The sequence below is a fragment of the Boleophthalmus pectinirostris genome, unplaced genomic scaffold (genome assembly GCF_026225935.1).
Source record: "Boleophthalmus pectinirostris isolate CB_2022bp ecotype Guang Dong unplaced genomic scaffold, ASM2622593v1 HiC_scaffold_16, whole genome shotgun sequence".
Taxonomy (NCBI): Eukaryota; Metazoa; Chordata; class Actinopteri; order Gobiiformes; family Gobiidae; genus Boleophthalmus; species Boleophthalmus pectinirostris.
In genome coordinates this window covers 38,475,881-38,503,441 of record NW_026571095.1, presented here as the reverse complement: position 1 = coordinate 38,503,441, position 27,561 = coordinate 38,475,881, and the positions used below count along the sequence as shown (strand labels likewise).

At 39.3% G+C, this 27,561-nt stretch overlaps 1 protein-coding gene, 1 pseudogene and 6 gene segments (V, D, J or C); 2 read left to right on the top strand and 6 right to left on the bottom strand.

Annotated features, from left to right (window-relative positions):
- Positions 1-781: 781 nt before the first annotated feature.
- Positions 782-1,649, bottom strand: LOC129408347 (Ig kappa chain V region 120-like). The segment is given in 2 exon segments: positions 782-1,440; positions 1,539-1,649. Coding segments are annotated over 2 exon segments (414 nt in total).
- Positions 1,650-4,052: 2,403 nt separating this feature from the next.
- Positions 4,053-4,962, bottom strand: LOC129408342 (Ig kappa chain V region 3368-like). The segment is given in 2 exon segments: positions 4,053-4,693; positions 4,773-4,962. Coding segments are annotated over 2 exon segments (456 nt in total).
- Positions 4,963-5,777: 815 nt separating this feature from the next.
- Positions 5,778-7,281, top strand: LOC129408338 (Ig kappa-b4 chain C region-like). The segment is given in 2 exon segments: positions 5,778-5,952; positions 6,802-7,281. Coding segments are annotated over 2 exon segments (489 nt in total).
- Positions 7,282-9,788: 2,507 nt separating this feature from the next.
- On the bottom strand, positions 9,789-11,090 carry LOC129408343 (Ig kappa chain V region K-25-like). The segment is given in 2 exon segments: positions 9,789-10,807; positions 10,906-11,090. Coding segments are annotated over 2 exon segments (426 nt in total).
- A 127-nt stretch (positions 11,091-11,217) lies between these two features.
- On the top strand, positions 11,218-17,473 carry LOC110174858 (immunoglobulin lambda-like polypeptide 1). The gene is given in 7 exon segments (XM_055151433.1): positions 11,218-11,264; positions 11,525-11,601; positions 12,656-12,697; positions 12,700-12,893; positions 12,896-12,968; positions 17,136-17,314; positions 17,316-17,473. Coding segments are annotated over 7 exon segments (753 nt in total). The 5' UTR covers positions 11,218-11,232; the 3' UTR covers positions 17,472-17,473.
- Positions 17,474-18,262: 789 nt separating this feature from the next.
- Positions 18,263-27,341, bottom strand: LOC110156528 (uncharacterized; annotated as a pseudogene).
- On the bottom strand, positions 20,384-22,586 carry LOC110159489 (Ig kappa chain V region 3381-like). The segment is given in 2 exon segments: positions 20,384-21,567; positions 21,647-22,586. Coding segments are annotated over 2 exon segments (457 nt in total).
- LOC110156530 (Ig kappa chain V region 120-like) lies at positions 23,528-24,123 on the bottom strand. The segment is given in 2 exon segments: positions 23,528-23,865; positions 23,964-24,123. Coding segments are annotated over 2 exon segments (414 nt in total).
- Positions 27,342-27,561: the final 220 nt, after the last annotated feature.

Sequence of the window (27,561 nt, the reverse complement as noted above, 5' to 3'; positions counted from 1 at the left end):
AAGAAAGATCACACTGACTTCTCGATGAAGAAAAGCACATGTGAAAATGTGAGCACATGTACAGTGCTGTTCCCTTTGAACCTCTCTGAGCTCCTCCATCCTCACACTCGTGCTGCAGCTCGTCCTGAGTGTGTCTAAGAGCAGACAGAAGCTCAGAGGGGACGGGGCCTTTGTCGTGGCACCACCAACACTGTGAATGAGCTGCTTCTGCACATTAGACAGGACTCTTCTCTCCCTCTTTACAAATCTCTTCTTAAAACACATTTGTTCACTTTGGTCCGTCACACACTTTGACATGGGACATTTGACCACTTTTTTTTTTTTTTTATTACATTCTGTTTTATACAGATGTTGTTTTTATTGTTTTCATGGTTATGTTTTGCTGCACTTTGCTCGACCTGTGTTGTGTTTAAAGTGTGTTATAAATAAAGTTTGAGTTGCAAAGTTTAGGAACCACTCCAATAAGAAAATATAATATACACTGAGTGTTTATTCTGTTAATGATCAGTTGTGTAGCATGTGGAATGACTTTTCTTTTTTCTGTTCATTATGTTTTCTGTAAATTAAGTAAAAAAAATAAATAAATAAACAAAATAAAAAATAATAATAATAATAATAATAATAATAGCAAAATAAATAAATAAAAAGAGTATAATTCTACTTTATTTTAAGAGTTTCATCTTACATACATTATTTCATGTTGACGACAGTGAGAGTGTTAAAAATACTAATATAAATATTTGACACCAGGAAACTTGTGTTATGTTACCTGACTGTTCAGTGTTTTGAAAATATTGTTTAATGGTGTGTTTTTTTGTTGTTGTTTTTTTTTTCTCCCTAATAGTTTATGATCTGGACTTTTATGAGACAATGAACCCATGATTTATTTTTGTTTCTTACTGTTTGTTTTATGCTTGTTACATGACTTTATCCCTTCATTAGTTCAACATTTATTGTTTTCTGATAAAAATGTACAAAAAAAAAAAAATGAAACAAAAGTACCTAAATTTATGTTAAAAATTACCTGAGTCTTTCTTTTCATTACACTGTGCAGCATGAGTTTACTGAAGTGAGTCAGTTTCAGTTCAGTCTGAGGAGGTTTTTGTACGAGCCTTTTTCACTGTGTGAACACATTCTGTCTGTTGATGTAGTGATAACTCTTACAGTAATACACAGCAGAGTCTTCAGGATGAACTCCACTGATGGTCAGAGTGAAGCCAGACCCAGATCCACCGCCTGAAAACCGACTGGGGACACCTGACGCTCGAGTAGATGTATGATATATAAGAAGGACAGGTTTGTCTCCATCTCTCTGTTGGTACCAGGCTAAGTAGCTTGTAGAAGACACAGCTGGACTGACAGTACAGCGTATGTTGACGGTGTCTCCCAGGGCGGCCCTCACTGCTCCAGCCTGACTCACTGTCACCTGTCCTCTGGACTCTGAACACACAAACACAAAGCACCTGATGGTTTAGCCTGGTTGGTCTCAGAGGGATGGATGTGGACAGAGGACAGCAGTGGGACTTTCTGGACTTTACCTGTGAAGCAGCAGCAGAGGACAGTCCACATGAGGACGCACACCAAAGTCATGTTGGTGATGAGGAGGCCGTATGTGGCTTGTATTGTCATGAAGGACAGCTGCCAGTGCTCCAGAGTGCACCTCTCAGGACTATAAAGTGTCCCACTGGACCATGCAGCTGTTCATGCAAAGTGTTTGTCTATGGAAATGAGGCTCCCACACAAACATGGAGCACACTGAACAGCTGCAGGGTCTGTGTCATGACTGTATTCATACAGCACAGATACAGTACAGGAACATAGAATAAAATCATGCAATTGTAAATATGTAAAAAGTGAAAAACAGAATAAAAATTAATCAAAATGACCTAGTTTGAAACACAGCAGCAGAGTGAGAGTTTGTGATGGGAGTTGTCAGAGAGCTCCAGAGAATTGGGCCATAGTACATGAAGGCGCCCTCACCAGATCGGGGCTGTATTCATGACACTGTTCAAAGTTGTTGATTGGATGAACGGAGAGGTCTGAGTGGAGTGACTTCTAAAAGCATGTCACAGATGTAGGAAGGAGCCAAAGCATGTGGAGATTTAAAGAGCAATAATAACATCTGAAAATCACTTCTTTGTTTAACAGGCACCAGTGAAGTGACAATCAAATGGGTGTAATGTGCTCAAAGCGCTGAGTTTTGGTTCCAATTCTAGCAGCAGGATTTGGAATGAACTGGAGTTTGTTTAGTGAGTGATTATTAAGACAAACATAAAGTTCATTACAACAGTCGAATCCAAACAAAAACATGAACAACTTTCTCAACATCAGGTTTGAACAGGACACTTCTGACCTTACAAATATTATGGAAATGGATAAAAGTGATTTTTACGAAGATTTAAAATGTGTTTCTTAAAATTAAGGTCAGAGTCAAATGTTACCCCTATTTTTTTTTTTTTTTTTTTTTTGTAGTATGAGTAATCAAAAGATAAGGAGTGAAGTTGTGGGTTGAAGTTTTGCTCTTATCCTTTGAGCAAAGAACTAAAATGTCTGTCTCTCGCCATTCAGTTTATTTTAGGTTTAGTTTAGTTTGTTTTGTGATTTGAATGTCTTTCTTATTCTGTAAACCACTTTGAATGACTGTGTGGACAAACTGTTGCTGTACAAATAAAGAACATTTGGGTTCATCCAGGTTTTGATGGTGGAGATCGAGTTTCAAAGGTTCAGATTGGAGAGACAGACACACAACTCACACTACTGACCCCTACTGCCCCATACTGACCACTACTGACCACTACTGACCACTACTGACCACTACAGACCACTACTGACCACTACAGAGAGCAGAGCTGGAGCAGAGGCAGCACAAACACAAACTCACACAGTGACCTTTGAATTTTCCGACCACAAAAATGTTTGAGAGAAAAGCAAATCCTAAATTTGTAAAATAAATACTGATATAGAACCACATGAATGAACAGACACTGGTTCTGTTCTCACAATTTTAATATAAATAACAAAATAAATGAACAAACTAAACCTGAAGAATAAAGTGAATGTTTAGTAAAGATTATATTTTGAAAGAATTGTAATTTATAGGAAGAAATAAATATGAATAAAATGTATTTGATAAATGTGAATGTTGTGAATAACAGGGATGTGTTTCTGCTGCTTTCAGATTCAAAACAATGTTTGATCCAGTGAAAACAAATGAAACCAGATGAATCATTAATATTACTTTTCCAATGTCTGACAATATTATGAAAGTTAAATACTTTTTACAGGAAGATACTTTAGTTTTTGACTCCTGACCTAAATGTAAGTTCAAATGTTTTCCAGACAAGTGCATAGACACACTGATATGACCTTTTGTTCATTTAGTCGTTGTATTGTGTGAACATTATATTTCCTCATTTTATCCTTTTTCTTGTGGAAAATTATCAATGAATAAATTATTAAAACAATGATCAAAAGCCTCGATGTCAATGAGGATGAAGTGAACACAGCTGCAGACCAACACTGTGTCCCTTTAAAGATCATTTCAAATCTTTCCTGTGGAGGACCTCAGGGAAGTGTTTTTGTCTCTTTCTAATTCATTGTTAAATGTCGAATATTTTATACATTTGTTATATTGAATAATTGAGTGTGTTAACAGTATATTTTCTTATTTTATCAGTTTTTTCTGTTGTGGACCCCAAGGAAGTGTTTTAGCCCCTTTTTAAGTCATTGTAAAAGGTCTAATATTTGTTATATTGAATCATGACGTGTATTAAAAATATTTGGCTTTACTCCAGAATTAGAAAGACACAGTCAATAGTATTACCTTGAACTGATGATTAAAATATAAGAAAAAAAAAGGAAAATAAATAAACTATATATAAAAATAAATAAATAAATAATATATGTTGTTTTTTCGTTTGTTTGTTTTGTTTTTGTTTTTTTTTCCACATAGGAATTCTAACTGGAGTCCTATGTTTGCTTGTTCTTTATCTTCACATTTTTCACAGTTCGAGACTCTGAAGTTTTTCATTCTCCACAATCACTAACATGACTTTTGAACATGCAGTTTATTCACTCAAATGTTTGTAACATAATGGTGTAATTTAATAATGGTCACACCTATGTTGACTGTAAATTATTGTGTGTGTGTGTGTGTGTGTGTATGTGTGTGTGCGTGTGTGTGCATGTGTGTGTGTGTGTGTGTGTGTGTGTGTGTGTAAAAATAATTAAATAAATGCAAATAATTTAATTATAAAATAACATAATGAATTCCCTGTTCAGCCTGTTCTTAACTCTCATTATATTGCGTGTCACTGTGCAGTGTGAGTTTAGTGAAGTGTGAACAGTTTCAGTTCAGTCTGAGGAGGTTTTTGTACGAGTCTTTTTCACTGTGTGAACGGTGAGCTGCTATACTGCTGACAGTAATAAACTCCTGCATCTTCAGCCTCAAATCCACTGATGGTCAAAGAATAATCAGATCCAGAACCACTTCCACTGAAACGACTGGAGACTCCAGAGTGACGAGAAGTAGCAGCATATATCAGGAGCTTTGGAGATTCTGTGCCTTTCTGGAGATACCAGGCGAGATTATTCCCTACATTTGAACTGGTCTGACACCTGAGAGTAACAGAGGCTCCTTTGTCCACAGCTGCAGCTTTAGGAGTCTGAGTCAGGCTGATTTCTCCTGAAGAACCTGAAAAACAGAAGAAGAGTTATTGAGACAGACCCCGCAGGTGTCCAGAGGAGCAGTGCTGTGACCCAGATGTCCTCACCCCGAACCAGGAGCCCCAGGGCCAGCAGGAACAGCTGCAGGGACATCAGGCTCATTGTGTTGTTGGTGTGGGAGTGGCTCTGAAGGGCCCGCACACACACTGAGCAGCACTGGGCTCTTAACGGCTGGAGCAGAGAGGCAGCACACATATGCAAAGTCACACAGTCAGAGGAGACAGACACACAGCTCACACTACTGCCCCCTACTGACCACTACTGACCACTACCGACCACTACTGACCAATACTGAACACTACTGAAGTCCACACGAAAATGTCTAAACACAGACCTTAAAAAGAAGGTGACTAAGAGAGTGAGACGTCACATTGAGAACAATAAACACAATTAAAAGTGAACAGTTGAAGTAGGACAGTGCAGTTATGGTTGTGTGGTGGAGTGAATAGGCCAGTCTAAATAGGTGTGTTCTGAGTTTGGATTTGAAATGTGGGAGTGAGTGAGTGTTGTGGAGATCTGGGGGAAGAGTGTTCCAGAGCTGAGGAGCAGAGCAACTGTAGGCTCTGCTCTCCCATGGTGAGGAGATGGACAGAGGGAACATAGAGCTGGAGAAAGAGGAGGAGCAGAGGGAACTGTTGTAAGGGGTGAATTGTGTGAACATTTATATTTCCTCATTTTATCCTTTTTCTTGTGGACAATTATCAGTGAATAATTGATTAAAACAATTGATCAAAAGCCTCGATCTCAATGAGGATGAAGTGAACACAGCTGCAGACCAACACTGTGTCCCTTTAAAGATCATTTCAAATCTTTCCTGTGGAGGACCTCAGGGAAGTGTTTTTGTCTCTTTCTAATTCATTGTTAAATGTCTAATATTTTATACATTTGTTATATTGAATAACTGAGTGTGTGTTGAAAATGTGACTTTACACCAGGACTAGTAAAACACATGTATTAATATAACTTGAACTGACAATAAAATTATAAATCAAAATATATATTTTAAGTGTTTATTTCCACAAAGACATTTATACTTCACTCTTTTTTTAACTTGTTTTTCAGTTTAAATGTGTAAATGTGAGCTGTTTGTCAGTTGTTTATCAGTCTCTGTACAGCTGAATGGTTTTGTGGTGTTCTCTGAGGAGCTGCAGGTTTTTGTACGACCACTCCATGAGTTTGTATCACTGTGGTGGACGTTCGGTGGAGGAACCAGACTGGAGCTCAACTGTAAGTCATCTCTTTATGTTCACTTTAAATGAGACTTTGGTTTAGTTTGTGATTCATCTGTTTCTATTTCTGAAGCCTGACATCATTTGATTGTTTTCTGTTTTATTATAAATACTGTTTGGAGTTCTGGGTGAGCAGTGTCTTCTTATCATCCCCACAGTCACTCACCTCAATTTATGCATAAATATTTTATTCCCACTGTAACTTATTAAAATTTATGGTTTTAGCGGGGAAAAAGTTAATATTTATTAAATTTTTCTGTTCAGAATTTTTGTTTTGTTTTTAAATTGTCGTAACACAGAAACATTATTTATTTATTTATTTATTTATTATTTTTTTATTTTGTATGTAATTATAGTAATGTCGATATTAAAAAAAAAAAAAAAAAAAAAAAAAAAAGTTGTTATGGACTTTTTGTTTTCTGTGGGGATTTTATTTAAAGTTTATCTTTAACTGTGAAACTGTTCTGTTGTTCTGCTTCAGTGGAGCCTCTCAGTTCTGTTTTCACTCATTTCAGGCTAAAAGTTATATTTGTACTGAAAAAAGTACCTCATTTCCTATTATTATTCTAGATAACATTACATATATTTAAATGTATGTTGACTTTCTTATATATTTTTTGGAAGTAATGAAGTCCAAGATTACTGGTGTGAGGTCCACCACCTGAAAATGTTTTTGCTTTACCTGGAATGTTCCATAGAACAATTTCAACACTTTCATCTTCCATTTAGATCATTACAGGTGTTTGTATTGACAATTAAATACTGGTTTTGATGGAGTCACTTTTGTTATTTTCTGGATTATTCCATGGAGAAAAACTTGTGTGTGTGTTTGTGTGTGTGTCCACAGTGGGGCGAGTGGAGCCCAGCCTCTGGGTGCTGCCCCCCTCCAGAGAGGAGCTGGCCCAGGGGAAGGCCACCCTCGTGTGCCTGGCCAACAAGGGCTTCCCGTCAGACTGGAGCGTGTCCTGGAAGGTGTCCGGTGGCGGTGCGGGCGGGGAGCAGAGCCGGAGCCCCGCGGTGCCGCAAAAGGACGGCCACTACAGCTGGAGCAGCAGCCTGACGCTCCCCGCACAGCAGTGGAGGGAGGGGGGCGTGGCTGTGAGCTGTGAGGCCAGCCAGGGCTCCCAGAGTCCAGTGTCCCACACACTGAGCACACTGCAGTGTTCCCACCACTGACACAGTCACTGGGATCAGCCTGCAGAGCGCCCTCTGCTGTCAGCTCACGCCTCTACAGCTACAGCTCCACTTCACTTACTGCAGCACAGCACACAGGCCTCTGTCCCAACTGGAGCTTCTGCTCCAAATAAAGAGCTGTGCATCAAAAGCATCTTTGTGTGTGGAGCTGCTGAGACACAAACTTCAATAAAGACTCTCTGCACTCACATGTGACTACGCCTCATCTTTCTCTTTTGTCCTGTTTTATTTTTTTTTATAAATACGTATATAAATATATACGTAATATTATATAATATTATATAATAACAAGTCCTGAGATTTTGACCCAAACTCACAATTTAAAAAAAAAAAAAGCCAATGGACCCTGCGGCTGTCCCAGTGGACCATGTGTCCCAGTGGACCATGTGTCCCAGTGGACCATGTGTCCCAGTGGACCATGTGTCCCAGTGGACCATGTGTCTCATTGGACCTGCAGCTGTTCAAAGTGTCAGACATTTACATGAGAAGTTGAGGAACAGACCAGAGGAGTGTCATGAGGAAACTCTGGAATGGTGCATGACATAGACAGTAGAATTAAAGTAGTAGTAGTAGTAGTAGTAGTAGCAGCAGTAGCAGGAGTAGTAGCAGTAATAGTAGTAGTAGTAGTAGTAGTAGTAGTAGTAGTAGTACCAGCAGTAGTAGTAGTAGTAGTAGTAGTAGTAGTAGTAGCAGCAGTAGCAGCAGTAGTAGTAAAACAAATAGCTAAGTCTAGTCTAGTAGTACTACAAGCAGTAATAGAAATACCAGCATTTGTAAAGTAGTAGTGTAGTGTAGTGTAGTGTAGTATTTGGATTTTGTAGTGGTCTTGTTAGCAATAGTTATGGAAGTAGTAGTACAGTTGTAGTAGTAGTAATGGTGGTGGTAGTAGCAGTAGTAGTAAATGGTAATGGTCACATTTTTCTATAGCGCTTTTCCACCTTCAAGGCACTCAAAGCACTTTACAACAAGGAACCATTCACCCATTCACACACCAGTGTACACAGACACTGTGGGCAAGGTGGGTTAAGTGTCTTGCCCAAGGACACAACAACAGCATTCATCTGTGGGAGCTGGAATCACACCAGCCAACCTGTGGGTCAGTGGATCTGACCACTCAACCTGTGATGTTTATGTCAAGAGCTGGAATCAAACCACCAACCTTCAGATCAGTGGGCGAATGCTCTACCAACTGAGCTACTGCCGCCCCAGTAGTAGTAGTAGTAGTAGTAGTAGTAGTAGTAGTAGTAGTAGTAGTAGTAGTAGTAGTAGTAGTAGTAGTAGTAGTAGTAGTAGTAGTAGTAGTAGTAGTAGTAGTAGTAGTAGTAGTAGTAGTAGTAGTAGTAGTAGTAGTAGTAGTAGTAGTAGTAGTAGTAGTAGTAGTAGTAGTAGTAGTAGTAGTAGTAGTAGTAGTAGTAGTAGTAGTAGTAGTAGTAGTAGTAGTAGTAGTAGCAGTAGTAGCAGTAGTAGTAGTAGTAGTAGTAGTAGTAGTAGTAGTAGTAGTAGTAGCAGTAGTAGTAGTAGTAGTAGTAGTAGTAGTAGTAGTAGTAGTAGTAGTAGTAGTAGTAGTAGCGTAGTAGTAGTAGTAGTAGTAGTAGCAGTAGTAGTAGTAGTAGTAGTAGTAGTAGAAGTATACTTAAAACATCACGAGGACAGTATCAGGTGTTTGGATTTCAGTTTTATTTCCATTGGACAAAAAGTTCAGTGAAAAATAAATAACTTGAGTTTTCCGTGAGCTGAACAAGTGCAGTGAGTTTTTCCTCCACTGCTTCAGAAATCACAAGAACCATGTTTGGAGCGACATCAGTCAGTGTGGCAGTCACTTCTTTCAAATTCTACAACACTGAAAAAAACAACACTGGTAAGTGAACACATGTAATCAACTCTGTAACAAGAAAATATGAGGAAAAACAAACCAAACATGCACTGTTCATTTTTACATCTTCTTCTATTTCTGACGCAAAATGACGGGTGAATTTGAATGAGGAATGTGTGATTAAAAAAAAAAAAAAAAAAAAAAAAGCACTGAAGGTTTATGCCATTTAAGAAAATACGGGTGGATGTATGTTTAATTTAACTTTTTAATACAACTACATTTTCTGTACAGTACTTTTCTGGCACTTTAACTCCTACATACGGAATATATAGTACAATGTAACAGTACTTTTACTCGAGTAATATATAGTACAGCATAACAGTACTCTTACTTGAGTAAAAGTTGTGGTTCCTCTTCCCACTGTGAGTAATAAATATGTTTTTTTGTTTTTTTTATTTAGTTTGTCTCATTTTTGTGTCTCTCTGACAATTATTTTCACAATATCACATTTAACATTATTTCCTCATTCAAACTCACCGTAAACAAAAATAAATCTCAACTGTAATGAACTTTATATATATATGTGTGTGTGTGTGTGTGTGTGTGTGTGTGTGTGTAGTGTGTGTGTGTGTGTGTGTGTGTGTGTGTGTGTGTGTGTGTGTGTGTGTGTGTGTGTGTGTATCTGGTGAAGTGAATGAGACTAGGTCAGGGGCTTCAGCTTGTGAGTTTCTTTTAAAATGACCAAGTCAAAATGATCGACCTGTTACAAAGCCAAACAAACTGTTCTGAACTGAGACACTCTGAGTCTTTCCTTTACATTCTCTTACTTGTTTTGCAGTGGGATTTTCCAGCCTCTGCACATTTATCAAACCAAACGCACATGGTGACAAACACAGATGCATCTGTGCACTTTTATTAAGCAAACTTCAGCCACATGTCATGTTAGGTCTGTTCTGTGCTGTAGGCTCCTCTGTGCCAACACTGTAACATACATTTAGATTTGTTTTTGCTTCGCATTTCATCTTGCTCTTCTCATCGGCGCAGAAAAGATGGAGCCTGTGTGCTGTATGTGGGGAGGAGTGAGAGCATGAAAAGGCGAGGAGCGAGGCGCTAGCATGACAAATACTACGACACTATGATCTACCCACACGACCTTGGCAATCGACTGGTAGATCGTGATCGATGTATTGGACACCCCTTATTTTTTCTCCTCTGATCTGCATCAGTCTCATGATTGACCTCGAGTGCCTTCGTTTGATGGAAATCCATCACAGGACAGAAAACTTTAATCAATGTGAATGAAAGTAAATGTGTTATTGTCAGATCAATACTAGTCTGATCAGGAAATGTGGTGTACACCAGTTTGAGATAAAATACTGACTCAATAAGTCTGAATTTTCAATTTTCAGTTGGTGTCATGTGTTTTCTACATAAACACACGATGAAGGAAGCACCGCCACAGCTCAGTTCAGTTTCACTTCAGTCTGAGAAGGTTTTTGTACGAGTCTTTTTCACTGTGTGAACACATTCTGACTGTTGATGTAGTGTTCACTCTGACAGTAATACACAGCAGAGTCTTCAGGCTGAACTCCACTGATGGTCAGAGTGAAGTGAGACCCAGATCCACTGCCTGAAAAACGACTGGGGACACCTGAGGTTCGATTAGAAATTCTATATATAAGAGCTTTAGGAGGCTCTCCATCTCTGTGTTGGTACCAGGACAGAACGTAGATGTCTCCCTTAAACTTGTACAGATCCTGACTGAGATTACAGTCTATGTTGACGGTGTCCCCCAGGGCGGCCCTCACTGCTCCAGCCTGACTCACTGTCACCTGTCCTCTGGACTCTGAACACACAAACACAAAGCACCTGATGGTTTAGTCTGGTTGGTCTCAGAGGGACGGATGTGGACAGAGGACAGCAGTGGGACTCTCTGGACTTTACCTGTGAAGCAGCAGCAGAGGACAGTCCACATGAGGACGCACACCAAAGTCATGTTGGTGATGAGGAGGCCGTATGTGGCTTGTGTTGTCATGAAGGACAGCTGCCAGTGCTCCAGAGTGCACCTCTCAGGACTATAAAGTGTCCCACTGGACCATGCAGCTGTTCATGCAAAGTGTTTGTCTATGGAAATGAGGCTCCCACACAGACATGGAGCACACTGAACAGCTGCAGGGGCTGTGTCAGCAGAATTAGACCCATATTGGTTCCTGGTGTATTTTAAAATTTAATGCAGAATTGTAAAAGGTTATTTCCTTGTCTGTCTTTTTGATGCTGATATTTGATATATTGATATTTACTTGGTTAGTATCTTGAAGCATTTGATTTTAAATCATTTCATCAATTCATGAATCAATTCATAAAATATTGTCACTTTTCTTTATTTTACTTTTTATTAAGAAAAAAAAAAAACTAAGTCCACCTCTTTCTGAATAAAAACATTGTCATCTCCTTCTGAACAGTGTTTTTCAGTTTAAATGTGTAAATGTGAGCTGTTTGTCAGTTGTTTATCAGTCTCTGTACAGCTGAATGGTTTTTTGTGGTGTTCTCTGAGCGGCTGCAGGTTTTTGTACGACCACTCCATGAGTTTTGTATCACTGTGGCTCACGTTCGGTGGAGGAACCAGACTGGAGCTCAACTGTAAGTCATCTCTTTATGTTCACTTTAAATGACACTTTGGTTTAGTTTGTGATTCATCTGTTTCTATTTCTGAAGCCTGACATCATTTGATTGTTTTCTGTTTTATTCTAAATACTGTTTGGAGTTCTGGGTGAGCAGTGTCTTCTTATCATCCCCACAGTCACTCACCTCAATTTATACAGAAATATTTTATTCACAATCAGACTTTTTGAATTTTATAATTTTAGTATTTTAATATGGCATTCTGGTATTTTAATTACATTTGTAAATATATATTTTTTTAATCTAACTGATATAAGTAAAGGTTTAAAATTGTATATCATAATTGAACATAATTGTATTTATTTGTTAATGTTGATATTTTAAAAAAGAAAAAAAGAATGTAAAGAAGAATATAAAAATATTTTCTTTATGACCAACCTAAACTTCAACTTTTTAGTTTATCTTTAGCTCTGAAACTGTTCTGTTGTTCAGCTTCAGTGGAGCCTCTCAGTTCTGTTTTCACTCAGTTCAGGCTAAAAGTGACTTTTGCTGTGAGAGAAAAAAAAAGTACTAATTAGTATTTAGTAGTATTGTAAGTATTTTGACTTGCATTTAAGTTTTTTTTGGAAAATAATTAGAGTCCGAGATTACTGGTGTGAGGTTCACCACCTGAATACTGTGAAGATGTTATTTGGAATGTTCCACAGAATTATGAATGTTATTATTATAACGTTCCACAGATTTTAATTTAATGCCAACAAATATTACCTTTTTTTATCTGGATAATTCCATGGGGAAAAAAAATGTACATATTCTAAAAAAGATTCAAAAGGAGCGTTTCATGGATCAGTGGTCTTCTTTGGGGAAGAGACGTCAGTTTTCCTTGAGGAAAACCATAGACTTTGGAAGTTGTCCATTAAGATCTGCAGTAAATTAATAAAGGCATTTTATTGTAACCAGTGAATGCCTTGGGTTCCTTACATCTTTAAAACTTACATATTGTCAACCAATTATGATGAAAAATCTGCCCTTCACAGTGTGTGTAAGTGTGTGTTTGTGTGTGTGTTCACAGTGGGCCGAGTGGAGCCCAGTCTCTGGGTGCTGCCCCCTCCAGAGAGGAGCTGGCCCAGGGGAAGGCCACCCTCGTGTGCCTGGCCAACAAGGGCTTCCCGTCAGACTGGAGCGTGTCCTGGAAGGTGTCCGGTGGCGGTGCGGGCGGGGAGCAGAGCCGGAGCCCCGCGGTGCCGCAAAAGGACGGCCACTACAGCTGGAGCAGCAGCCTGACGCTCCCCGCACAGCAGTGGAGGGAGGGGGCGTGGCTGTGAGCTGTGAGGCCAGCCAGGGCTCCCAGAGTCCAGTGTCCCACACACTGAGCACACTGCAGTGTTCCCACCACTGACACAGTCACTGGGATCAGCCTGCAGAGCGCCCTCTGCTGTCAGCTCACGCCTCTACAGCTACAGCTCCACTTCACTTACTGCAGCACAGCACACAGGCCTCTGTCCCAACTGGAGCTTCTGCTCCAAATAAAGAGCTGTGCATCAAAAGCATCTTTGTGTGTGGAGCTGCTGAGACACACACTTCAATAAAGACTCTCTGCACTCACGTGTGTCTACGCCTCATCTTTCTCTTTTGTACTGTTTGATTTTTTTTTATAAATATGTATATAAATAGATACGTAATATTATATAATATTATATAATAACATGTCCTGAGATTTTGACCCAAACTCACAATTTTTAAAAAAAGCCAATGGACCCTGCGGCTGTCCCAGTGGACCATGTGTCCCAGTGGACCATGTGTCCCAGTGGACCATGTGTTTCAGTGGACCATGTGTCTCATTGGACCTGCAGCTGTTCAAAGTGTCAGACATTTACATGAGAAGTTGAGGAACAGACCAGAGGAGTGTCATGAGGAAACTCTGGAATGGTGCATGACATAGACAGTAGAATTAAAGTAGTAGTAGTAGTAGTAGTAGTAGCAGTAGCAGCAGCAGTAGTAGTAGTAGCAGTAGTAGTAGCAGTAGTAGTAGTAGTACAGTAGTAGTAGCAGTAGTAGTACAGTAGTAGTAGTAGTAGTAGTAGTAGTAGTAGTAGTAGTAGTAGTAGCAGCAGTAGTAAAGTAGCAGCAGTAGTAAAGTAGTAGCAGCAGTAGTAGCAGTAATAGTAGTAGTAGTAGTAGTAGTAGTAGTAGCAGTAGTAACAGTAGTAGTAGTAGTAGTAGTAGTAGTAGTAGTACAGTAAAAGTAGTAGCAGTAGTAGTAGTAGTAGTACAGTAGTAGTAGCAGTAGTAGTAGTAGTAGTAGTAGTAGTAGTAGTAGTAGTAGTAGTAGTAGTACAGTAGTAGTAGTAGTACAGTAGTAGTAGTAGTAGTAGTAGTAGTAGTACAGTAGTAGTAGTAGTAGTAGTAGTAGTAGTAGTAGTAGTAGTAGTAGTAGTAGTAGTAGTAGTAGTAGTAGTACAGTAGTAGTAGTAGTAGTAGTAGCAGTAGTAGCAGTAGTAGTAGTAGTAGTAGAAGTACAGTAGTAGTAGTAGTAGTAGTAGTAGTAGTAGCAGTAGTCAATCAATCAACAACTTTATTAATCCCAAAGGGCAGTTCAGTTGGCACATCTCTGGTCATGCACAATATATAAATATAAATAATAAAGAAAAAGAAAGACAGACACCAGACGTTCAAACCACAGTGCATCAGGGACACAGGAACAAATTCACTTTCCGTTTAAAATCCTTATGGCAGAAGGAATAAAAGATTTGGCGTAGCGGTTAGTCCTTTGCTGTGGGGTGACATAGCGCCTCCCAGAGGGCATCTTCACGAACTGTGAGCGCAGCACATGGCTAGGCTGGCTCAATATGGCCTTAGTCCTTTGTAACACCCGATGTCTCCACACAGAGGCCAAATCCTCCATCTGAACACCACTGATTTTGCTGCAAACTTTTACAATCTGGTTCAGACTGTTCTTGTCTTTCACAGATAATCCATAAAACCAAAAGATACAAGAAAAGGTCAGCAAACTTTCAATAAAAGAATGATAAAAATTATTTAAAATATTAGACGATACATTAAAAGAGCTGAGCTTCCGCATCAACTGAAGCCGCTGCTGTCCTCGTTTGACGATGTGCTCAGTGTTCTTATCAAACCTTAAAGAGGAATCAAACACAGTTCCCAAGTACTTATAAGAGTCGACCATTTCTATGGCTTCTCCATGGATGGAACTGGCTATTGGGCTGTGGACTTTTTTCCGGAAGTCCACAACCATTTCTTTGGTTTTGGCTACGTTTAGGTCCAGGTAGTTATTATCACACCATTCAATGAAAGCAGGTAAAGCTCGGCCATGGTCAGAGTTTGCTCCCTGCAGGAGAGAGAGGAGGACAGTATCATCTGAGAACTTGATCATGTAGCTGCCCTCATTTGCAGACCTACAACTGTCTGTGTACAAAATATAGAGCAGCGGAGACAAAACACAACCCTGGGGGCAACAATATTTGAAATGATGGAATTGGACATTTCCCCATTTACCAGGACTCTCTGTGTGCTCTGTAGTGGCAGTAGTAGCTGTAGTAGTAGTAGTAGTAGTAGTAGTAGTAGTAGTAGTAGAAGTACAGTAGTAGTAGTAGTAGTAGTAGCAGTAGTAGTAGTAGTAGTAGAAGTATACTTAAAACATCACGAGGGCAGTATCAGGTGTTTGGATTTCAGTTTTATTTCCATTGGACAAAAAGTTCAGTGAAAAATAAATAACTTGAGTTTTCCGTGAGCTGAACAAGTGCAGTGAGTTTTTCCTCTACTGCTTCAGAAATCACAAGAACCATGTTTGGAGCGACATCAGTCAGTGTGGCAGTCACTTCTTTCAAATTCTACAACACTGAAAAAAACAACACTGGTAAGTGAACACATGTAATCTGTGAAAAAAAAAAGAAAAAAATAAAGGCCTTAGCTTGGGCATACTTCATGCTAGGCATTTGTGACTCACTCACTCACAGTCTTCATGTACATATCTACAGAAACTAGAAGGCCTAAGCTTTAAAATGGTGCCTCACACAAGCATGTGGGTTCTCAGGTTTTCTTTTAATAAGCTATGGCATTTGGGTATGTAGTGCTATTGTGCACACACCAAAATGAGGTGGGTGGTAACAGGTTAAAATAAAAGTGTGCTATACGCTACTTTTTAATTCATTAATTGGTTTTGCGTATAACATGTGATTAATCACGATTAATCGGACTCAAACTCATGCGATTAATGCAATTATTATTATTATTTTTTTATTTTAGCCCAGCTCTACTTTCTTTACATATCAGACAAACTGCACAGTCCTGAGACTCGGTACTGAGAATGAGACACACTTGGACGTGTCCCCTGTCTGCAGGTGAAGGAACAGAAACACATTTCCAACAGGAAGAGATCGCTAAATAACTCAAACCTGCACGGATGAAAACCTCTCTCATGTATTTGATGGGGGAATAACATGATGACATGGTAGAAAGCTTAACTTTGATGACTCTAATGATAATATTCACCTTTTGGAATGATTTGGGGAGGGCTGCACAAACATTCTTCATTTATTTATTTTTTTAATCTGTGAAAGTGCATAGTTGGTGGTAATGATCTGCAGTTTTTCCCATGTCAAATGAAGGACAAAATTGTGGGTGATTTTGGACAGAACACAAGCAGTAAGAAAAAAGGTTTAGCTGCAAAAGAAAAGTTTAATTTCATTAAAGTGAACGTCTGTGTGTCCTGCAGCTGCTCAGACCGGCTCTGGGTTAAAGTGCCTATGACAGGTGAAAGCACTCATTTGACTAAAACACATTTAGGATGATTTGCACACTAAAATTATTTGAGAAATAAAAATATGAGAAAAAACCTTCATAGAATTCTCCACAGTGTGATGTCATCAGTGTTTAAGAATGCTCTACTTCCTGCAATTTTCAACATATTTTTTCAACTTTTCTTCCCAATTGCTTCTTAATTTGTGTAAAAATATATTAGGTTTTATCACAACAAATGATGTCAGTATTAGAGACTGGTCATCTCTGCCAAACGCACTTTAAACAGTTTAGCCCCAAATCACATCAGACGCCTGCATCTGACTCAAGAGGAAAAAAGAGACGCTTTTACAACAACAAAGTGATGTTTTAGTTTAGGTTTTTTTTTTGGTTTGTTTTTTTAGATTAAATGGTTAAATTCTGAAAATAAGTTTGACCAGCAAGTTTGAAGTTAGTCTGAAAGAAACATGGATTAATCTAATAGAAACATTTAGATATGACTGACAGAGGTGTTATTCTGAACACATGGAGCAGATTTAGTCCTGGTTTAGTTCTGATTTAGTCCTGGTTTAGTCCTGGTTTAGTTCAGTTTTAGGCCAGCTCTAGTGCAGGTGTGTGTGGAGTCAGTACTGGTACGAGCTGTGGATTAAAACGATTTCAACACTTTCCTCTTCCATTTATATAATTACAGGCATTTGTATTGACAATTAAATACTGGTTTTGATGGAGTCACTTTTTGTTATTTTCTGGATAAATAAAAACTTGTATGTGTGTGTTTGTGTGTGTGTCCACAGTGGGCCGAGTGGAGCCCAGCCTCTGGGTGCTGCCCCCCTCCAGAGAGGAGCTGGCCCAGGGGAAGGCCACCCTCGTGTGCCTGGCCAACAAGGGCTTCCCGTCAGACTGGAGCGTGTCCTGGAAGGTGTCCGGTGGCGGTGCGGGCGGGGAGCAGAGCCGGAGCCCCGCGGTGCCGCGGTGCGCAAAAGGACGGCCACTACAGCTGGAGCAGCAGCCTGACGCTCCCCGCACAGCAGTGGAGGGAGGGGGGCGTGGCTGTGAGCTGTGAGGCCAGCCAGGGCTCCCAGAGTCCAGTGTCCCACACACTGAGCACACTGCAGTGTTCCCACCACTGACACAGTCACTGGGATCAGCCTGCAGAGCGCCTCTGGGAAGGTCAAAGGAAGATTTATTTTATTGTGACTTTAATGAATTTAACAAATAAAGAAATACAAATAAATGTCTTTGCTCTGAACCACATGGATGTTTTTTTGCTCCTTTGGTATTTCATAATAAACTGTGTAATATCCAGATGAAACCATCATATAACAATATGATCATTTGTATAATTCATAATAGAATTATTAAATAATAATATTAATAATATAATAGTGTCAAATGAGCAGTTTATAAATCAAGTCAGTGACACTCTGTATTGATGCTGTCGTGAAGACCAAAAATCCCATGTTTATATCAAAGATACAATGATCACAAATTCTCTGGGTTTTGTTTTGTTTTGTTTTGTTTTTTTACAAATACAGTTTGATGAACTCCTCCGGCATTTGTCAGAATGAGCTCAAGTTTGGTGAAAATGATCTAGAGGAGTAGGGACATTGTTAATCTTCTTCCTGTGGTGCTGTCGCACACTTTGCCTGAAACTTTTTATCTTGTAAAAACGCCTCCATTAGTGTAGCAAAGAGGAAGAGAAGGTGTGATTGTGTCTCACAGTCGACAGTGGGACTCATGTAAAGAGGGAAACTGAGGCAGCGGCCCATCATTGCTGCTTGTGGCTCTATTTATTGTCAATATTATTGTTATATTTTTGTGAAGTGTAATGTACAGACATGAATACTGAAATAAGCAGAGACGTCCCATTTGCTGGAGCTCATAGAACAAAAGACAGAGCACTTGTTGTCATGGAACATGTTTTATTCAGCCTGTGCACTGAGCAAAAGTCACACTCTACATCTGAGTCTTACTGCAGCTGTGGGATGCTCCGTGTTCAGGGCCCATGCAGCTCTAAGCAGTGGCTCTAAGCAGTGGCTCTTGTGCAGTGACTGGACGTGGACGTGTCCGTGGTGGTGCACCCTACAGGAGAACAGCTGTCCCTGCAGCCAGCTGTCCTCAGTCAGGCTCAGGAGGCTGCTGCTGCTGTACAGGCTGCTCTTCTCCTGCTCCACGCTGCTCTGAGCCGCCCCTGTGACCAGCACCATTTAAGCAGCTTTATTCAGGAAGGAAGGAAATGTCCTCTATGTGCAAGGACTTCAAACACTCAACTTTCTCTTCACATTTCACTTCATGCTTTCAGCTTCCTGTAATATGTAACACTTTGAGACCTTTTCACATTCAAAAGACTGAGTTTAAATTGTTCATCTCTATGGATGATGGTCCGACTTCCTCATCATTCACAGATCTTCACTTCTGTCGACATAACTGTAAAAATCTGTTAAAATGAGCTAAATAAAATGTGTTTTAACTTGAGCTGTTTAGATTTCTGACTGTTTTCACTGCGTAGTTTTCTTATTTCAAAAAGATGTTATTTTGTCATTTGGTAAACACATGAATACATCTTTTTTACTCTGACACTAAATATTCTGTATATTTATGGTTTGAAATGTTATGTTGAGAACAACTAAGATGCATTTTTATCATGATGAAAACTGTAAACAAGGTAAAACTCTTACTGCAGTCAGAATGGAAGTATTTCTATCAAATACACATAAATATGAGAGTAAAAACGGCACATGGAATCACACGGGTCTTTGACTTCTGTTGGAGTCCAACTATTTGAAATGCCATTGTTTGTGTGGTTTGTGCAGAGTTGTGTGTTGTGTACCTGTGTCTGTGAGCTCGTGTCCGTCCACCTCCCAGCTCACACTGGCCCCCTGTGGAGAGTAGGAGCTGAGCAGGCAGAGCAGAGAGAGCCTCCCCCCAGAGAGCTGCTGCAGAGAGGGGCCCACGAGAGAGACAGAGGGGGGGCGCACCGGGCCACCTGCACACACAACACGCAAAATACACACCACTTGTGTTCATATGCATGTGTAATATGTCCATTATTGACACGAGTTCACTTCAAGTACGAACACACAAATGGTTCTTAAACTGTGCTCACGTGCCAAGAGAAATGACTCTTTTTTTACTTGATACATTTAGATCCGGTGGTTCACACAAAACTCAATATTTCAACATTCAAATCAGAAAAAAACTGAGCTGATCAACGTCAGAGAAAAGCTACAAAAGCATGTGCATAGGCCAATTTACAATGTTTAAACAAAAAGCCCAAAGCAACACCAACCTCACATCATGAACAAAAATACTCTTGGTATTTTACTCTGGAGAAGAACTCCACAGTACGAGTCAAACTGAACTCTTTATTTGATTTATGATGTTTAAAGATGTATTTTGGTGGGAACAAGACAGCTGTGTATTTCACTTCCTTTTAACTACATTTGAGCGTAAAAGTGTAAAGAATCATTGAGAATCATGTGAACATGTTGTAAATGATGAAGAATTAGAGAAATCATCGAGGATTCAAAATGTCATCAAACTTTTCAATGACCTCTCACAAATATTCTTCATTATTTACAAACCAAGTTCAGATTTTATCATGAATGTAGATTATTATAATTATGTTTACGATATTATTATTATTATTATTATTATTATTATTATTATTATTATTATTATTTATTATTATTATTTATTTTTTTACAAATATTAATGTTGTAGAACTGAACTCATGATGTGTAAGAGTAAAATAAAAAGTGGTTTTGAGAATATGACTTACTGTGAAAGATGAGCTGTGTTCCTCCTCCGAACGTCCACCACAGTGATACAAAGTGATGAAGAGGCCGTACAAAAACCTCTGCTCTGTTCTCCTCCACACACTGCTCTCAGCTCACTCACACAACACTCACACAAAGTCTGGATTCCACTGTTTTACTAATGACCACTTCCAAACCACCACCATGTCGACGTTTGTTATGAAGTTATTTACACAGTTTATATTTACACACACACATTTTACTTTTATTACTTTTTTACATTATATGGAAACAAATCTGACAGCACCGAGTTTGACATTTTTAAGTGCAGATGTTGAAAACAGGAGTGCATCAACTTTATTAAATCCTACTGATGTTAGTCATGTTTAATTGTTGAAATACCTGCAGGTTTTTGTAACATCTTTGTCATGTTTGACACAGATTCCTCCACCTGTCAGAACTCCTGAATTCACCACTCCATCTGTGCCTGCACTTCCAGCCCCGGTGTAAGTGGGCCGGACTCGCTTGTCCACAGGAGAACGTCACAGGAGAATGACTGCAGGTGAGTGTGTCTATCGTGGCCAGCCTGGTCATTTCTTAAAATCATGTCCTGTTCACCCAAAAGCTCCAGCTCATCAGTAGGAGTGGGAGGACTGGTGAGTGAGTCTCCGGTTTCCCACACTTCAGGTCCCTGCACTCCTCAAACTCTCCCCAACACACTCTTCCTCTGCAAACACTTAGAACAGAACACAGCTTCATACACTAATCTTACTCAACAAGCACAAACTCCCTGTTGTTTATAAATCCTGAATGTTGTGAATAAATCCATGAATATATTCATCAGGGAAATGGGACAAATCTTTGTTTCAGAGTAAACACGCTTCAGTTTGTCCCTGAGTCTCTGAAAGTGGCTTTTATTTTTAGCTGCTCTTCATTTAATCTTAAATTTTAATTGACTCTGTCTCTGCGATGAATAATGTTGTTATTATTATGTATTTATTTTAATGTATTAATGTATTAATTTATTTTATCAAACACAATTAAAACTTAAAGAAAATGATCAGATAATGAATATGAGTGTTAAGTATCTGCAGCATCTGTGTCAAACTAAGTGAGTCAGTTTCAGTTCAGTCTGAGGAGGTTTTTGTACGAGTCTTTTTCACTGTGTGAACGGGAAGCTGTAACCCTGCTGACAGTAATAAACTCCTGCATCTTCAGCCTCAAATCCACTGATGGTCAGAGAATAATCAGATCCTGAACCACTTCCACTGAAACGACTGGAGATTCCAGAGTGACGATTTGTTGTGTCATATATGAGGAGCTTTGGAGGTTCTGTGCCTTTCTGGAGATACCAGTTGCAGACAATTAGAAATACCTGTACTAGTCTGACACCTGAGAGTAACAGAGGCTCCTTTGTCCACAGCTGCAGCTTTAGGAGTCTGAGTCAGGCTGATTTCTCCTGAAGAACCTGAAAAACAGAAGAAGAGTTATTGAGACAGACCCCGCAGGTGTCCAGAGGAGCAGTGCTGTGACCCAGATGTCCTCACCCCGAACCAGGAGCCCCAGGGCCAGCAGGAACAGCTGCAGGGACATCAGGCTCATTGTGTTGTTGGTGTGGGAGTGGCTCTGAAGGGCCCGCACACACACTGAGCAGCACTGGGCTCTTAACGGCTGGAGCAGAGAGGCAGCACACATATGCAAAGTCACACAGTCAGAGGAGACAGACACACAGCTCACACTACTGCCCCCTACTGACCACTACTGACCACTACTGACCACTACTGACCACTACTGACCACTACTGACCACTACTGACCATTACTGAACACTACTTAATTTAATTTGATTGATTATTCAGGCAAAAGGGTACAGTGCTGTATATCAGACAGACAGTAGAGCATTCAAGTGAACAGTATGTCACCTTCCCTTCACTATACAGCAGGGGTCTCTCAGGGTCAGTTTGAGGGCCCCTGCTTTTATGACATGTGTCTCATTTTCACAGAAGCTCAAAGTGTCCATGAGGCTTTAGATGGTTCACACAACAGAGAGATCCATGTGTTTGCTTAAAACATCTAAATAAAAACAGTGTCTACATTCAGACCAACTACAACACTGGTCCTAGATGAGGTCAGCTGATAGATAAATACATGTGAGCACTACAGAGAGCAGAGCTGGAGCAGACGCAGCACATACACAAACTCACACAGTGACCTTTGACCTTTGGACCAGACCCTAAAATGGTTCAGTGTGGGATCAGAGCAAAGCTGAGGCCTGAACACAATAGAAACAGTGTCTGTGAGTTTATTCTTGTGACTCGTGTGTTTAGTTGGATTGTTTGTGATTCAGAGCAGTAAATCCAGAAGAACAAATGAGTCCAGAGCTGCTCTGTTCCAAACACACATTTAACATGACACATGAATCTGATCACACTGGATCAGGAGAGAGGCCAGGCACACTTCACTGTCACATTTATGACAACCAGACTCTGATGAAAATATTCAAAGGAATATTTATGTTATTAAGAAATGTCCATGTGTTTTTTTTTGTTTTTTTTTACGAGTTCAAAATGGTATGGAAATGTGAGTTATATGCATATTCTTAATTACATGTGTCATTATTTTAACTGAATGTGTTTAAGACAGCCTTAAGATGAGCCTTTCAGGTGTACAGTTTTTGAAACGTATGAACCACTGCTATTAAAATATTAAAATAGTATTTTTTTTTTTTATTAATTACCATTATATAACAGTTCAATTGTGTTCATGAAACACAGTGTCCTGTACCAGCACCATCACACAATTCAACACAATTCTTTGTCTCTTGCTGTGAACCTCAGGGATGTGTTATAACTCCTTTTGTCTTTTAGAATGAAGTGAAATTGAGACAATAGTAGGAATGTGAAGTTTTGTTTTGTTTTTTTGATTCACTGAGTTAATAGTTGAATGTATTAATGAGTTTGTCAGTGGTTCATTTAATGTCATTCATGAGTTTATGTTCATATATTTCTCTTGAGCCTTTCCCTCAGTGAGAGCTCCTCTTACAAAATAGAAACATCACAGAGCTGCTCCTAATGTGATGAATAATATTTGAATTTTTCTGTGTCATATGAATTATTCCTAAATCCTTTGGGGAGAAGGAGCTGGAGAGACACTGGCAGCTCCAGAGGCTCAGACTGGACACTCACACGGATAATTACATTTAAGTCAAGATTGGTAAACTTATGTTAATTATGTATGTTGGCCTAAACCAGAATAATGTTGTGTTTAAAGTTTATCTATATATTATTTACTTATTTATCTATTTTTTTTTTTTAATAAGACAAAATTGTACTGTATATTTTTATGTACAGTGATCTAAAGTATCAGATTCATGCTCAATGAAGTGAGCGCAGCTGCAGCTCAGTTCAGTTTCACTTCAGTCTGAGGTTTTTGTACGAGTCTTTTTCACTGTGTGAACTGATCATAACGGGAAGAATCAAATACACCCTTACAGTGATACACAGCAAAATCTTCAGGCTGAACTCCACTGATGGTCAGAGTGAAGTCAGACCCAGATCCACTGCCTGAAAAACGACTGGAGACACCTGAGACTCTGTTAGATGTTTGATAAATGAGAAGTTTAGGTTTCTCCCCATCTCTCTGTTGGTACCAGTGTAAGTAGCTATTGCTCCACACATTCACACTGGTGGTACAGCGTATGTTGACGGTGTCCCCCAGGGCGGCCCTCACTGCTCCAGCCTGACTCACTGTCACCTGTCCTCTGGACTCTGAACACACAAACACAAAGCACCTGATGGTTTAGTCTGGTTGGTCTCAGAGGGACGGATGTGGACAGAGGACAGCAGTGGGACTCTCTGGACTTTACCTGTGAAGCAGCAGCAGAGGACAGTCCACATGAGGACGCACACCAAAGTCATGTTGGTGATGAGGAGGCCGTATGTGGCTTGTGTTGTCATGAAGGACAGCTGCCAGTGCTCCAGAGTGCACCTCTCAGGACTATAAAGTGTCCCACTGGACCATGCAGCTGTTCATGCAAAGTGTTTGTCTATGGAAATGAGCTCCCACACAGACATGGAGCACACTGAACAGCTGCAGGGACTGTGTCATGACTCTATTTATACAGCACAGATACAGTACAGGAACATAGAATAAAATCATGCAATTGTAAATATGTAAAAAGTGAAAAACAGAATAAAAATTAATCAAAATTACCTAGTTTAAAACACAGCAGCAGAGTGAGAGTTTGTGATGGGAGTTGTCAGAGAGCTCCAGAGAATTGGGCCATAGTACATGAAGGCGCCCTCACCAGATCGGGGCTGTATTCATGACACTGTTCAAAGTTGTTGATTGGATGAACGGAGAGGTCTGAGTGGAGTGACTTCTAAAAGCATGTCACAGATGTAGGAAGGAGCCAAAGCATGTGGAGATTTAAAGAGCAATAATAACATCTGAAAATCACTTCTTTGTTTAACAGGCACCAGTGAAGTGACAATCAAATGGGTGTAATGTGCTCAAAGCGCTGAGTTTTGGTTCCAATTCTAGCAGCAGGATTTGGAATGAACTGGAGTTTGTTTAGTGAGTGATTATTAAGACAAACATAAAGTTCATTACAACAGTTCGAATCCAAACAAAAACATGAACAACTTTCTCAACATCAGGTTTGAACAGGACACTTCTGACCTTACAAGATATTCATGGTAAATGTATAAAAGTGATTTTACTAATATTTAAAATTTTTTGGTTCTTAAAATTAAGGTCAGAGTCAAATGTTACCCCTATTTTTTTTTTTTTTTTTTTTGTAGTATGAGTAATCAAAAGATAAGGAGTGAAGTTGTGGGTTGAAGTTTTGCCCTTATCCTTTGAGCCAAAGAATTAAAATGTCTGTCTTGCCATTCAGTTTATTTTAGGTTTAGTTTAGTTTGTTTTGTGATTTGAATGTCTTTCTTATTCTGTAAACCACTTTCAATGACTGTGTGGACAAACTGTTCTGTACAAATAAAGAACATATGGGTTCATCCAGGTTTTGATGGTGGAGATCGAGTTTCAAAGGTTCAGATTGGAGAGACAGACACACAACTCACACTACTGCCCCCTAATGACCACTACTGACCACTACTGACCACTACAGAGAGCAGAGCTGGAGCAGAGGCAGCACAACACAAACTCACACAGTGACCTTTGAATTTTCCGACCACAAAAATGTTTGAGAGAAAAGCAAATCCTAAATTTGTAAAATAAATACTGATATAGAACCACATGAATGAACAGACACTGGTTCTGTTCTCACAATTTTAATATAAATAACAAAATAAATGAACAAACTAAACCTGAAGAATAAAGTGAATGTTCAGTAAAGATTATATTTTGAAAGAATTGTAATTTATAGGAAGAAATAAATATGAATAAAATGTATTTGATAAATGTGAATGTTGTGAATAACAGGGATGTGTTTCTGCTGCTTTCAGATTCAAAACAATGTTTGATCCAGTGAAAACAAATGAAACCAGATGAATCATTAATATTACTTTTCCAATGTCTGACAATATTATGAAAGTTAAATACTTTTTACAGGAAGATACTTTAGTTTTTTGACTCCTGACCTAAATGTAAGTCAAATGTTTTCCAGACAAGTGCATAGACACACTGATATGACCTTTTGTTCATTTAGTCGTTGTATTGTGTGAACATTATATTTCCTCATTTTATCCTTTTTCTTGTGGAAAATTATCAATGAATAAATTATTAAAACAATGATCAAAAGCCTCGATGTCAATGAGGATGAAGTGAACACAGCTGCAGACCAACACTGTGTCCCTTTAAAGATCATTTCAAATCTTTCCTGTGGAGGACCTCAGGGAAGTGTTTTTGTCTCTTTCTAATTCATTGTTAAATGTCGAATATTTTATACATTTGTTATATTGAATAATTGAGTGTGTTAACAGTATATTTTCTTATTTTATCAGTTTTTTCTGTTGTGGACCCCAAGGAAGTGTTTTAGCCCCTTTTTAAGTCATTGTAAAAGGTCTAATATTTGTTATATTGAATCATGACGTGTATTAAAAATATTTGGCTTTACTCCAGAATTAGAAAGACACAGTCAATAGTATTACCTTGAACTGATGATTAAAATATAAGAAAAAAAAAGGAAAATAAATAAACTATATATAAAAATAAATAAATAAATAATATGTTGTTGTTTTTTCGTTTGTTTGTTTTGTTTTTGTTTTTTTTTCCACATAGGAATTCTAACTGGAGTCCTATGTTTGCTTGTTCTTTATCTTCACATTTTTCACAGTTCGAGACTCTGAAGTTTTTCATTCTCCACAATCACTAACATGACTTTTGAACATGCAGTTTATTCACTCAAATGTTTGTAACATAATGGTGTAATTTAATAATGGTCACACCTATGTTGACTGTAAATTATGTGTGTGTGTGTGTGTATGTGTGTGTGCGTGTGTGTGCATGTGTGTGTGTGTAAAAATAATTAAATAAATGCAAATAATTTAATTATAAAATAACATAATGAATTCCCTGTTCAGCCTGTTCTTAACTCTCATTATATTGCGTGTCACTGTGCAGTGTGAGTTTAGTGAAGTGTGAACAGTTTCAGTTCAGTCTGAGGAGGTTTTTGTACGAGTCTTTTTCACTGTGTGAACGGTGAGCTGTAACCCTGCTGACAGTAATAAACTCCTGCATCTTCAGCCTCAAATCCACTGATGGTCAAAGAATAATCAGATCCAGAACCACTTCCACTGAAACGACTGGAGACTCCAGAGTGACGAGAAGTAGCAGCATATATCAGGAGCTTTGGAGATTCTGTGCCTTTCTGGAGATACCAGGCGAGCCACTGACCAACACTTGAACTGGTCTGACACCTGAGAGTAACAGAGGCTCCTTTGTCCACAGCTGCAGCTTTAGGAGTCTGAGTCAGGCTGATTTCTCCTGAAGAACCTGAAAAACAGAAGAAGAGTTATTGAGACAGACCCCGCAGGTGTCCAGAGGAGCAGTGCTGTGACCCAGATGTCCTCACCCCGAACCAGGAGCCCCAGGGCCAGCAGGAACAGCTGCAGGGACATCAGGCTCATTGTGTTGTTGGTGTGGGAGTGGCTCTGAAGGGCCCGCACACACACTGAGCAGCACTGGGCTCTTAACGGCTGGAGCAGAGAGGCAGCACACATATGCAAAGTCACACAGTCAGAGGAGACAGACACACAGCTCACACTACTGCCCCCTACTGACCACTACCGACCACTACTGACCAATACTGAACACTACTGTAGTCCACACGAAAATGTCTAAACACAGACCTTAAAAAGAAGGTGACTAAGAGAGTGAGACGTCACATTGAAAACAATAAACACAATTAAAAGTGAACAGTTGAAGTAGGACAGTGCAGTTATGGTCTGGTTGTGTGGTGGAGTGAATAGGCCAGTCTAAATAGGTGTGTTCTGAGTTTGGAT